Below are 14,854 nucleotides of genomic sequence, written 5' to 3'. Positions count from 1 at the left end.
CTAAGCGTCGTCCTTTCCTTCTACCTTTGTAGCATTCGACTGATTATCAGATGTCTTTTCTTCGGGCTCGTGGATGCAGAACCATGGAAGAGTCTTCTGAAGAGCCTGGAAGAGTGATGGAAAAAATAAATAAATAAAAGGTTTGTGACAACCTATATTCATTAATCTAAATAAAAAAAAAGCAATCTAAAAACTATATAAGAGTATTAAAAAGGAAACAATTGGAATGAAAGAGAGCGAGAAAGATTCACCAGTCGGAACTTGGGGTGGTTGATGGCGTAGATCATTGGGTTGTAGACAGCAGCACTCTTGGCCAGCAGAGCGGGGAGCATAGAGACCAGAGGCGTGATGCTTGATTGGTCGAAGGCCAGACCCTATCGCAAATAGTTTGGCAAGAGATTAGATTTATGCATATATGAATAAGGATGTGCAAAACTTTCAATAAATAGCCAAAGACAATGCCATAGAAACGGCGTTACCTGAAGAGTGACTATAGCATAGGGTGTCCAACAAATAATCCAGAGGGCGACATTAGTCATTGCAACCTTGGCGATGCGGACCTCAGCCGATTGTGCGTTAGCGTCCTGTCAAGAAGGAAAGTTAGTGAGTTAGGTCTCCATGTTCCACTAATATGTAGTTAAATCAGCAAATGTTAGGCAATAGCATTATTGATAGATATATTTAAGCAAGATTAGGGATGCGCACGGTAAAAGTATGAATATATTGTAACTGTTACACTGATTTAGTGAAAAGAATACAAAGAACAACAAAAGTGACGTTGAATCATGATTTTGGTAGATATATAACAAATTTTGAAGCCATCCTTCCTTAATGATTGTCTATGCTACCTACGTATATGCACTGATGAAAAATATACACTTTAGATCCCAATAACATAGATTTTGTTTACATTCATCTATGGGCAATCGGAACTCACTGCGTTGGATCGGAGGTTAGACACATTCATCTTCTTGGCCTGTTCCCTCATGGCCTTCTCGTGGGCAAAGATGGCCTTCACGATGAAGACGTAGGCGAAGACGATGATAAGCAGAGGAACGACGTAGTCGAAGGCAAAGATGCAGAAACCGTACGAGCGACGGTTGACGTCACGGGACAGGTAGTCATAAGAGCACGAGTCCAGGATACCTGTACGAAGAAAACCTCTTATAAGGTCAGAGCTATCAATGGGTGTAGGGCAATGATCAGGGTAAAGACTACTTGGAATGGTTGACCAGACGGACTATGTAAGTTTCTCAACTCTTTCTGATGGCCATCTTGCGTTGCAGAAGATTACTTTATATTTTTTTTTCTCATATATCTTGGCTTGTAGATGATGTAAGATCTTAAACTCTTATCAGCTTTGATCAAGTGGAATTTATCTCCTTAGAATAGTTCAATTTTTAATTTATGCAGATGTTTTATTTCAGTTGACCAAGTTTTTCTGTGTCTGCAGGTATTAAGCACATTTTTAATGATTAATGGTGGTTTATGAATATATTTCAGAAACCCTATTGAGACCAGTGATGTTAGGAATGTAATTACCTCTCCTGCCAATGGACAAGATTCACTATTATTTCTTCAAGATATATGAATTTGTTTCACTCACCTTCGGGAATGTAAGCTCCCCAGCCGAGGAAGGGGGGGATGGACCAGCCGATGGAGTAGGCCCAGCAGAAGAGGATGTAGAGGAAGGCTTTTCCCTTGGTGAGGGGAGCAGAAGACACTCCATGAACAATGACGTTGTAACGGTCGAAGGAGACGAAGGCCAGAGTCCACAGAGAACACAGACCAAAGATGGCTCCTGAAGAAACAATTGAATCGTGTGAGTAACGAGAGGAATTTTTTTGAGTCTTTGAAGTCTCACAAAAGAATACCAGTATAAAGAAATATCTAGGTTGTTGTCAAAATATGTGAAGGTGCAACTGATTGCTTCCCTTCTTATGTGTCACTTCATCGGATTTCGGAACAAGTGAGGTCTGATGAACAGATGTATGTATATATTTCATATGTATGCAAGTACGTATGTGTACACTTATATCTTTGTTTTTGCCTGTGTTTAGGTGTGTGCAAAAATGGCACACACTGGGACTAGATAATACTGTTCTTTTCATTTTAGTGCCTCTTCTCCCACATATTTCGTTGGATTTTGTTCCAGATGGGTGATGAAGAACTCACCTAGACATGCGTACACCTCACAGAAGAACCCAGAGAACATCCATACTCCGCCATTAAAGCAGTTGTAAACGTAAGGTGGGTACTGAGTGATTTGCATGCAGAAGTCACTGAAGGCCAGGTTGAAGACGAGCATGTTGGCGGGAGTCCTCAGATTCTTGTTTTTTATGACTAAATACATCACCAAACCGTTTCCTGAGAGCGAAAGAGGAACACCCATTCAAATACTTCTCATACCGAAAGAAATCATGACAGTACATGAATCTGTTTAGATGAAATAAGATCACATAACAGAAGTTGCTCTGATTTAGTACTCACCTGTGCAGGAGAACATGAAAAGAATCACAAAGATTACGCCGAGGAGGTAGTGCCACATGGGGTTGACTGGAGGAAAGTTGCTCCAGTGATCGTGGATCAGGTGTCGTATCGTGTCCGGCACGATGTCCACCACGGTGACCCCCTCGGGGTATCCAAACGAGAAGTCATGGGCCCCATAAGCCATGGCACGAGGGCCGGTGCCATTGATGAGGGCCGTAGGATTCATTCTCGCAAAATCTGAAACAAAGAGGTTCATGATCACAACTTAGAAGACATTTAAGAAACACAACATCACATGTTTCAGATCACAAAACATGGCTCTGTGAATAACCACTGGATTCACATAGACTCCACAAACGCATGCCATGTTTTCCGACAAATAAAATCCCACACTGCATAAGAAACCACAGCCAATATGAACGTGTACCAGAACTTAAAAGTTATTACAATACAACACATAAAACTATCTGACCATCCCGGCCCAATCACATTGACATGAACATGTATATTGATACAATATCTACAGATTGATACCTAGATATTATAAAACCAAGGAAGACCCAAGGCAGCCATCCTCCACTTATACACCCATGCGCCTATTTACAGGAAACAGCTAAGTAGATTTGGCTGTGGTCATCGCACAACAACATATGGCCAAACTGGCATGATGCATCACGCAACAACATAAACTTTGGTAGATTTTCCAGTGCCGGCAACACACAAACACGATCACAACACATCTTGTGGAAGCTCATGAGGACAGCCGATTTCGTCCATCACTCCTGTGTTATATCTCAGTGACCATCAACAGCAACTCATGAGATATAGATCCAGCAGACCAAACGGAATATTATAACTGAACGTTGACACCATGGGAAGCTTAGATTTTTCGGAGCCGACTTCTTAGCTCTTTGCACCTAGAGTGTCATAGCAAGCGACAGTTACCGGTAGCCGTTGGAGAAATGGATGACGGGCTGACGTAGGTCCGGAACAAAATCGAAGCCCAGTGCGTTACAGGAGCACACAAAGACAAAGAAGGGTTCTCCAAAACCGGACCCTGGCACTTGTTGAGGGAAATACCTTTCTCGTTCAGTTCGAAGGAGCTTCTTGGAGCGAAACGGTCTTGACTGCTCGAGATCTGCCTTAGAATGACGGAGAGTCACTGAAATGAGTAGCTTATAGTCAGGTGTACGTTATTGGATTATCCTGGTTTCGAAAAGAGTTTAAGCTATATCCAACGACACCGGAAAGCTTATCTCTATAAGGATTCGTTGTAGAAAAAAGAGGAAAGAAGTATTCAAGTGCTGACTCTTTCACACATAAGGAGACATAATCTGAATGCTGCAACCACAAAAGAACAAAGCTACGCAAGTTGGAAATAAGGGATAGAATTAAATAGATATATAGATAGATGAATAAATGAATAAATAGATAAGTAAATAAATAAGTAAATAAACAGATTAAATAAGAATAAACAAACAAAAAGAATAAGTAAATAGATGATAAGATGAATCGCTAATAAAATCAAATAAAAAATAAATAAACTGGTAGATAAGCAAATAAATAAGGAAATAAATGAACACATAACGAAATAAACAAGCATGTAGATAAATAAATAAATAAACAGTTAAATAAATAACAAACAAATAAATAAATAAGAAATAAAATAATGAATAGATTAATAAGAAATACATATATATATATGTATCTCTCTCTCTCTCTCTCTCTCTATATATATATATATATATATATATATATATATATGTATATATATATATATATATATATATATATATATATATATATATAAATAAATAATTGAATAATCTAATAAATAAGTAAATAAGTATATAAATGAATAAATAAATGAATAAATAAACAAATAAGTCATTAGATGAATATATAAACAAATTAATAAGTAAATGCATAAACAAATAAATGAACAAATAAGTAAATAAACAAACAAATAAATATATAAATAAACAAACAAACAAATAACTAAAAATCTAAATTTGTCCATTCTATAACCATTACAATAAATGACTACAGTGACCTATGTCAAAAGTCTAAATTTGTCCATTCTATAACCATTACAATAAATGACTACAGTGACCTATGTCAAAAGTCTGAAACAACAACAAACGACAGCGATGAGGAGTTGGTCATCACAGGAAATTATTTTTCTGACTTCGTATTTGTAAATATTGTATATCGTAAGTGTAGTTGAAAACATTAACCAGCTATCAAACTCAAGAAATAGTATATCCCTGAAGGAGAGCGGAAAGAATCAAATAAATTGATCGAAGAGACTAAAGTGTTTAGAGTATGTGTGTGGAACTAAAATAGAAATGGCACTACAGAAACCTGTAAAGAATAGTTATGATTTCAAACAAAATAATAAACTAAGAAACAGTAATCAACGAACATTGATTACAACATATACACTGCTAATGAGCTATGATAATACACAGTGTTTAACTTTGTTAATTAGAGCAAAGGCACTCACTGAAACACGATAGTCAATAGGCGACCTATGAACAGTGCAAAACGATAGTTAGGGGGGAAAGAGAAATCGCTAGACTCTAATCTGGTTACCTATGTTGACGTGGTGGTTCGAATCGGGTTCGAAGAACTATTTACAAAAAAAAAAAAAAAAAAAGACAGACTATCACAGTGCAAATGTTATTACACAATTATACCAGTACAATTACACACACCAAAATACTAAACTTAGATATAGAATATATGCATGCAAAAGTAATGTATATATATATATATATATATATATATATATATATATATATATATATACAGTATATATATATATATATATATATATATATGTATATATATATATATATATATGTATATGTATATATATATATGTATATATATATGCATATATATATATACATATATACATATATATAAATATATATATACATATATATATATATATGTATATATATTTTTATTCATATATATACATACATACATACATACACAGATACATACATATATATATACATATATATATATATATATACATACATATATATATATATATATATATATATATATATATATATATATATATATATATATATATATGTATTCCACCGGCAATTAACCTGCATTCGGGTGAGACGGCACAAGTGTGTCTGTCTCAGCTGATGGTAGATCAGCTCTTTCCTTGTTATCTACAGTAGAACTTGAGCAGGATTTACAATAAAGTCACTGAGAGGCTAATTTGTTATTGTAATCTGGCACAAACTGTGGCAGCGCTAACAATGTAGCTCCGTAACATTCGAGGTGTTTTAAGTATGTCTATTTATATACCAAGGGTTTTTCCCCTTACAAGGGAGATAGCCAAGTCAAAAGGCAAGTACCCACTACCACACATTTAACTCCCACCCATTCTACTACCATCCATCATCTTTTCCTCCATTTCATCTTAGCTCCTCAAGGATAACGGGTCATCCCTGTATCCCGGCTAGTGCTCTGGTTCAGAAGCAATGTAGCAAGGCACAGTGCATCCACAGTAAAGCCGCTCTCCCTCTTCTCCGTCCCCTCATGCAGAAAAAAAGAGAAGACGGGGAAAAATTCCTTCGGGCTGCGTCAAAATATCATTCATACATAACCACTTCCACCCCCTCCCATACCCTCCTTTCCTTGGATCACAGTATCATCTATAAACAACCCTTCTCCATTCATCCCTATCTCCTGTACTCTCCTTCCCTTGCTCCACAGACATCCGCCCCTCTTGCTCAATGCCCCTTTCATCCCAGCCATTTATTGTTCCCTCGGTTGTCCTTTTATGTTCATTCTATCCACCTATGTTTTCTAATTTTTTTTCTTCAATAATCTTTAGTTATTTATTTTTTCTATGTGCCCAAAGCATCCTAGTACTCTTTCAACATCCCTATCTTCCATTTCCTTTACCACCCCAACTCTCCCTCTTACATCGTTTCTCATTCTATTCAACCTTGTAACCCCTACCATACTTCTCAGACATTTCATCTCAAAGGCATTTACTTAATTCTCACAGTCTACAATATATTTCCACCACCACTCCTCCCTTTCCTGTTACATGCGACCCCATATACCTAAAGCTATCCACTTCCTCCAGCCTCTCTCCTTTCAGACTTACTTCCAACTCACTGCCTTCCTCTTTCCTTTTACATCTCATCACATTGCTTTAACCCACATTTACCTTCAATTTTCTCTTATCGCATACCCTCCCAAACTCCGTATATATCTGCCTTAATCCCTCCCCTGGCCCTGCCACAAGCGCAGTGTCGTCAGTGAACTACAATTGGCTCACCTCCCACTTTTCTCCATTTCTAAAACAATCTCTAGTCCTCTGCCCATTACCCTCATCTTCACTTCCTGCACCACCCCATCCACAGAATCTAATAAAGACTCGAGTTAGTAGATAACAAATGAGTTGAATCATCGAGGATAACCTGCATATCAATATATTGATGTAACCGTCACTAACCATCACCAAACACGCACGTGGTCCACACACATGCGACATGGTACTCGTCTTTGGCAAGACTCCCAATCTTGCAGACCTCACTAACTTCTCAATCCCAACACAGCTTGAGTCAATGCAAAGTAAGACAACGACGCAACCGCAGTGTCGCCACACACGAGATATCTAAGTTCACCAGACAGACCCATTGAAGCCTTTCTCATACTTACCCCAATTACATTACCGTAACTTAATACATATACGCCATATCTAACCACGCCCACCAACCCTGTAACCAACTCCTATATAAAAGAACTAACACCCATATCTGTGTTTGATGACTAACACATCTCCCATGCGGCAACCCACAAAACCTTACCACCTCGTATTTATTACGAACGGCTGAGCCGTTGAAGATAGGACTGCCCAGGTGAATTACCTGGCAGGAGGACTGCCTATGTCGATCCACCCATTACATTGATGAAATTAGAAATTGAAAATATAATTCATCATATGTTATAGATCATATTACTTTATAAGTTAATTTACAATAACATGCTCGTCATATGAAAATTAAAGACTAAGTTTATCTCATGTAGATCATCATTCCACATAATAATACTGAATCACACATGTAACGTATAATACATATGCTTATCATTTATTATTTATGATGTGTTACAGAAATTAAGCTTTGCAACTTGAATGGTATTGATTTATATAACTGTCATCATCTGTGTAAACATACTGGCAAAATTGTAAAGCTGTTGGTGAAATGTATACGCGATTCGGGACGCGTGGGCATTTGTATTGGGTAGCAATCGAGTCTACTCTATCTATAGTTTTATTGTCTATGGAATTTGAGACATCTAGAAAAGAAAGGGGCAAATGCCACACCTCCTAAGTACGAAATATGGTTCTTAGATTGTTTGATGTTAAAAGGCAAAATGGCTTACGTATGACGCCAGCATTTTCCTCTTTCTATTCTAGACGTCTCAGGGCATAATCAATTCTAGCTAGTACATTAATTAGTAAAGTTTAAGATATCATTAGGTATTTCATAATAGAATAACTTAAAATTCACGTGCCAGCACTGTATATTTCTCTCCTTTGCAGAATCTGAGAAGCGTCTTTACGTCCATATAGAGGTGTTGCTACGTAGGTAGGGATTAGTGGATGAGCTTCAGTATGTCGCTCGGCTTATTTCTTTACAGTTAAAGGCGTTCACTTAGCAAAAACCTCAGTTCTACCAAGGCCACCTGGTAAGGCTGTGATTTCTGCTGTGATTGCGGCCTTGTGGATGGATCAGCCGAAGGATGCATCATGTGTTAGCTGTAGGACTACTACTTATGTAGTACGTAGCATGAGTTTGCGTCTTATGAAGTGCTCATTCCCAGTACACTCCATATTCTGCCATCTAATCTATCTTACCAGGTTTAAATTCCATTGGTCACTAGGAACTGCCACCTAGTTACCCTAGTTACTAGGAACTGTCACCTAGTTACCCTAGTCACTAGGGACTACCACCTAGTGCTTTAGTTCTTGTTTGGCGTTGGGGCGTGTGTGTTTATAACGGTTGTCAGTCTTATGTACTACAGTGGAAACTTATTGAGCCATCTTGAAATGTTCATTGTTAACTGGATGCTATATCGTGTATGATTATACATGTTATGTGTGCTATGGGTACTTATTAAGTTGTCTTGAAATGTTAATTGATGGATTCTGCAAAGATTGATTTGTGTTAATGATGTTAATGATTCTGATTTATGTATAAATCCCAATTATGTCATTTCTGATTGGTTTTGTATTATGTTTAATGAGTCCATTGCAATGGACATTTGCATTTTTCTTCCACTCCGAGAGGTGTCGTTCACGGAGAATAAATGTCAGTGTCATTGTCATTCTAGGAGGGTCTCTTGGAATGCGCTGGATGGGAGGCATAAGTCACATTAAGCCCCAGTCACACCAAGCTTACGACCTGTTTCCGACCACCTTTGGCCGACAATTAAGCGATCGGTCGGCGACACAAAACCTATGCAAGGAATTGAAATGGAAAAAGTTAATGTGGTTGATGAAAATCTATGTACTGGGGACTATTCAGTGTGTGTTGTAATATATCTATCTATTTATCTATCTTATTACCGACTACCAGCGATTTCCAAAGACTACCTGCAACTTGCCGACGACCACCTGGTCGCCGATGGTCGATGGTCGGAAACAGGTTTAAGCTTGGTGTGGCTGGGCCCTTACCTTTTCGATAATCACAGGTGCTGTACAAATCGGAGATTGTCTAATATTGTGTAGAATTACTGGGGAATGCAGGTGAAGATTCAGAAGGCAGAATATGAAATCAAAACTGTTCACCTCCAAAGGGAATTCGCAGGTGAGAATCCAAGCATGGTCTTATTGTTCCATGTTGGGACCACATCAGTTTAGTTTAAAGCAGTTTCCCAACAATTTCCGACCCTAAGGGCACTCCCTGTTAGTAGTCAGATTTAAGCAGTCCAGCACTCTCTAACTAATGACTTATTACTAGAGGGATAAAAGAAAGTGTATGGATGCATCGCTTCTCAGCAAGAATTGGTTCCAGCACCCCCAGGGGGTGCTATCACCCCAGGTTGGGAAACGCTGGTCTAAAGGTATCAGCAACAACCGTATGTCGGTGGTAATTACAGCTACCTCTTATATTACAGTACAACGTATGGCAAGTACGCAACCGTTGTAATTACCATTGTCCATTGAAGTGAGTGTAGAAACGAAGCAGACTGGTAATTCTGCGACAAAGAGAAAAGCACATAAGTTAAAGCAAGGACTTACGAAGACGAAAAGATATGGAACCAACTAAACATAGAGCTCTATTCCAGGCACAAGTGAATGTTTCCTAGTAGAGAGGAAATTCTCGCATTCCACTGCAAATGTCGTTATCAAAAATAGGTACGCAGGGAAATTTTTCGTAATCCCTTATTCACCTTCATACTTGCGACACTGTTTCTGACCCAGGGCAGTGGGCAAGATGCAGGGATGACCCGTCATCCAGGAGGTGCCAAAAGGGAGGGAAGAGGGTGGAGGGGAGTGGAATATGTTGGGGATGTATTGAGTGGGAGGGGTTTTTATGCCTTTGTTTTTTGGCTACCTCCCTTGTAAGGGGGAAAAAGCCTTTGGTATATGTATGTATGTATGTATGTATGTACTTGTGAAATGAGACTTGCACAACAAATCACTGCGCAGGTCACATATTTTTAGTAGTTAATAAAATCTCCAACGAATAGTTCACATTTTGTTCGTATTATATGTACACGTTGTATGAGTATACAGTAGTTTCTGATAAGTCACAATAACTTACTAAACCGTAAAATAGTCAATACCACCATTAAATTCACCATTGTCTCAAATTGGTAAAATGTTTATAGTAAAATAATGTATCTTTTTACTTATAAAACTCTGATAATCTTGTTTTTATCTTGCTTGCTTGAAACCGTCAGAAGAAGAGATATGACGTCACGACTGAGGACCAGCCAATCAGAAGAAGAGAGATGACGTCACGACTGAGGAGAGCCAAGCAGAAGAAGAGATCAAAAGAAGAGATATGACGTCACGACTGAGGACCAGCCAATCAGAAGAAGAGACATGGCGTCACGACATCATATGATGCGTAGTGTTCCAAGCAACGACGACATGACGTCACAATCTTCTGCATTTCACTTCTTATAACAACGCATCATTTAAAATTTTATTTGATCCAACATACATATATATATCTATCTATATATACTTATAATTTTTTCATATTCAGTATTTAAAAGTACAGCCAACTCCTGAGTTAGCATCTATGAGGCATAATGAGTTTATTAAAATATTACGAACCCTATAAATCATATGATGCATAATGTTCCAAGCAACGACGACATGACATCACAATCTTCTGCATTTCACTTCTTATAAGTAATCAAGTCCTGCCTTTGTCTACTAAATAGAACATTGTCTAAATAAAGATTTTATTGACCATTTTATTAACAACGTATAATTTAAAATTTTATTTGACCCAACGGGTCACGGGTGGTCTTGCTTATATTATAAAATGGGGGTCTCTACATAACACCTTTGAATGGCACTGATTCTAGCTCAGGAAGAGTCTTTGCTCCGGGAAGACGGTGCAAGGGTGGCTGTCTCGGCATACACTAAATCAGCATTTACTATTTTGTGTACTTTTTTATAATAGAAATAAAATAGGACTTGTAGTGGGGTTAATATACATAGTCGGCTTTCACGTTTATGAACAAGTATGCTGCTATGATATTTGTAACAATCATATACCAATTCCCTCCTTTTCCTTTATTTGATGTATAAATTCTCTATATAGGTATTTAGAAGAGTTGTTGACATGTCACAATAGCTTTTTAAAAACGATATATGTATTTATTCACATGTTACTTCAAAGAAGTAGTGCTAAAAATGACGGCTGTTTCACAATTAGAAATCTTTTTAAGAATTTTTGGGGCAAATTTTTATTTTCCTCGCTAGGGCCCGCTGTTATGCAGAAAGTTAATGTGAAAGTGGACAAAACCCATGATTATAAATACATAATTAGTTCAAAGTAAGAGTACATGATAAAATCTTCCTCTATCAAGGAGTACTTTCAAGTCATACGCAATTAGGAAAGGAGCTGAAATTAAGAAAAAATAGAGAAAGGGTCACGAAGTAAATGGAGTCGTTATTTCTGGTGTGCAGTATATGGTGCAACTTAGGAAAGGATTTACTGTCAGGAGGTTTATCTTTAGAGTTGTCGGCTGGCATGGCGCTTCGCATGAAGAATACCATCAGTAGAGAAAGGCTTCCGATATCTTAATATGGGCTCTGGGCTCGGGAGGGCAAGTAAGTCATTGGTTTGCGAGTTGATGTTAGGGCAGCTTTTGATAATATAGAGTGCCTCAGATGTTGGTAGGATATTCATGTTCGCTTATTGTGGTTAAAGTACAGTTGAGGACAGAATCACTGAGTTGTTTAGAGGCATCCTTCTGGAAATGGCATTCAATTTTGGTAATAATTTCATAGCTGAAGAGAGGTATTGGGTATTCCACTCTCTGGACATACTATTTCGATTTTTTCATGGGAAACGGAGAGAAGATTTTTTTTTTAAACAATTTCATGCCATACACATAATACCGTTATGTCGATTCTGTTTATTGATTATTAAATTATCTATTCTATTTTATTCATCTATTTATTCATCTATCTTTTATCGCGAAATAGGGCGAGCAGTAACTACTGAAATTGTGCCACCTATTTGAGTAAACTTTAGGTTTGTGTATCAAAAATGAATTGGAACGATTCCCCTCCCTATTTAGACGTCTTTATTAAAACAGAAGGCGGAACGTTCAATACATATGTTCATGCAAAGGGGACCGATTCGGCCACGACCTCAACGGCCTCCGTGAATGTCCAGGAGCTTGAAGCAACCATAGGAATCTGTGTTAGGAGAGAATGGTCCCTCTGTACTAACTGGAGAAAGACATTTTCAGCTGGAGCGCCCTCCGCAGACCATGGTGGGTAGCAGGTACCCATACCACATCTCACCAAAAACTCCGAATATATTTTAGAAAAATAGCTTTAAGGACGAACGTTCACCACCTCTAAAGGAGAATCTGCATGTATTATCATTTGTCACATGACCGACAAATTGGTAATGAAGGACATTCTAAAGAAAAATATACAGGCCACGGGCCTTTCCAGTGGACTGATAATCACTATCTAATACAAGTATAGCAAGACCTCGTACCTCTTAATCAAGATATCCACTCTTTGAACATGTGTACATGTTTGCCTGCCAACATGAAGATTGTGGGGATCATAATTCATAAATAGGAATGACATATACAAAGTTATCACGATGATTGAAGTTCCAGCTCCCAAATGTCGCTCCCAAACAACCCAGTAATTCTGTTCACAACTGCATAGCACTCACCAGGAACGAAACAAGAGGAGAATACTTCAGTTTCATACCGAGAAGTGAACATAAAGCGTTTAAGATTTTTACATACTCTTAACCAAAGAAAGATATCCTAAGATCAACTTTCAAACAGTTTACCTAGTTTTCCTCTTGAGCGCAATGTCTTTGTTTCGTTCAATGGCGGCCTCCTTTCCGTAGTGCGCCATTCCAGCGAACATCTTCAAGAATTTCCTAAAGAAAAGTCCAAGATGTGTCACAGCATCATACACACCAGCATCAACGGCTCCATTTTCAGAAGTTTTATTATTATAACTTTTCCCAATTTGACAATGTTTTGTTTGAATTCCACCTCATTATACAGCTTAATAGGAATAGTTCTTCCTAGGACAGCTAAGTGCAGGCAGTCAATTTGGCAAATTAGTCATTAACTCGACATTACTTAATAAATTCGACAAGAAATAGGCAGGACCTTATGAGGTGGTGGTTCTGAGAGAAATACGATGGTTGTTAGCAGGACGGCTGTAGGCAGATTACTTGGCTGGTTCGTTCACTCGTGGCCTATATAATTGAACTGGATAAACAGATTATACCAAACAAAAATACGACACATAATCGGATACTTGATGAATTTCAATTAGATACTCCACTGAAGTGTAACAGTCACGATAATGAGGACAAAAAGCGGAAAACGTTAATGATCGAGATTAGAGGTTGAATATCCTAGAAATTCTCGCCTTCATTGGCATCTTTGTAACCTGAATTGTTTTTATTCTCGATGCTTTTGTCATAATCATTAGCAGCGAGGCTGAGATGTACAAACTGTTTAATGGAAATATATAATTAGAACTGGAAGGATAAAAGCTCATCCCTCAAATACCTCCAGATCTAAAGGCAAACATATCTGCTCTTGTTTTAGATGCCGAGATCTATATTTACACAAGAAAGAAGTCCTGTATGCTTTTTGAGGTTATGAAAAAAAGCAGAAGGACAAATAAGCAGTACCGTGAGATTAACAAAGAAGCAAGACTTGCAAGCGCTGCCAAATGTGAGGTGACTTCTCTTAATCTGAGAACAGATTTGGCTTCTCCTAATTAACTCATACTCCCACACTGTCTGAAACCATTACCTACCCTAATAGTAGCTACCTTACTCCTTAGATTACGTGCCCTTCAAACGAAGGCTACCCCCCATTGACGAAGGCCTTAGATAGCAGAATTCCTGGAATTTGGGAAAACTTAACTTATTAATATCAAGAATGGTCATTTAGAGGCGTTAGTGCCAGGCTTAAAAAAAAAAAAAAAAAAAAGTTTCTAAATGCAGAATTAACCATCACATTCATTAATGTGTATAAGTGTGTTTATGACCGGGTAAGGCTATCAAATTGGTCCCATTATTATATATTGAGTAAAAAAGATAATTATAATGAAAATATATCATCCTTGAAAGAAAATACACAAGCTCTGTCGCCACACAATAATGTATATCCATCTCCTTCTTTACCTCACAAACCTCATGTAAAGTGTGGGGGTGCGTTTACTCCCACGGAACGTATCATTGTAAAATGCTTTGGTTTAATTGGTAATTACTAAGGAAAAACATATATTGTAGGAAAATTAGATTACAATTATGTATGAAAGCGGTTATTTTCATTAATTGCTTTCATGGGTTCTGTGTAAGGTCATGATTTTGGGGGGAGGGGGGCAGAAAGAGGAGTATGGCGTCAGTGCGAGGCATCCTGTTGTCTTGGTCCTATGTTATGAATTTACCAACAAAATGAGGAAAACCATTGGAGAAACAGTAGTAAGGATAAATAGATAGAATATATATATATATATATATATATATATATATATATATATATATATATATATATATACAATTTATCAACCACAATGCACTTTAATTCTATGCCATATAGGCGCATGCAGAAATTGTAACAT

At 37.7% G+C, this 14,854-nt stretch overlaps 1 protein-coding gene across 1 annotated transcript; it reads right to left on the bottom strand.

The window, feature by feature from the left end:
* LOC143018794 (compound eye opsin BCRH1-like) lies at positions 1-2,716 on the bottom strand. The gene is made up of 7 exons (XM_076174373.1): positions 2,491-2,716; positions 2,176-2,367; positions 1,607-1,801; positions 938-1,146; positions 480-584; positions 252-374; positions 1-105 (listed from the first exon to the last, which is right to left on the bottom strand). Exons 1-7 carry the CDS (start codon positions 2,714-2,716, stop codon positions 1-3), a joined length of 1,155 nt encoding a protein of 384 aa, XP_076030488.1.
* Between the last annotated feature and the right edge of the window lie 12,138 nt (positions 2,717-14,854).

The sequence above is a fragment of the Oratosquilla oratoria genome, chromosome 35, assembly GCF_046742065.1.
Source record: "Oratosquilla oratoria isolate Oo_2021 chromosome 35, ASM4674206v1, whole genome shotgun sequence".
In the NCBI taxonomy this organism is placed as follows: domain Eukaryota; kingdom Metazoa; phylum Arthropoda; class Malacostraca; order Stomatopoda; family Squillidae; genus Oratosquilla; species Oratosquilla oratoria.
Note: the sequence above shows the minus strand (reverse complement) of the source record. Positions and strands in the feature narration are given on the sequence as shown.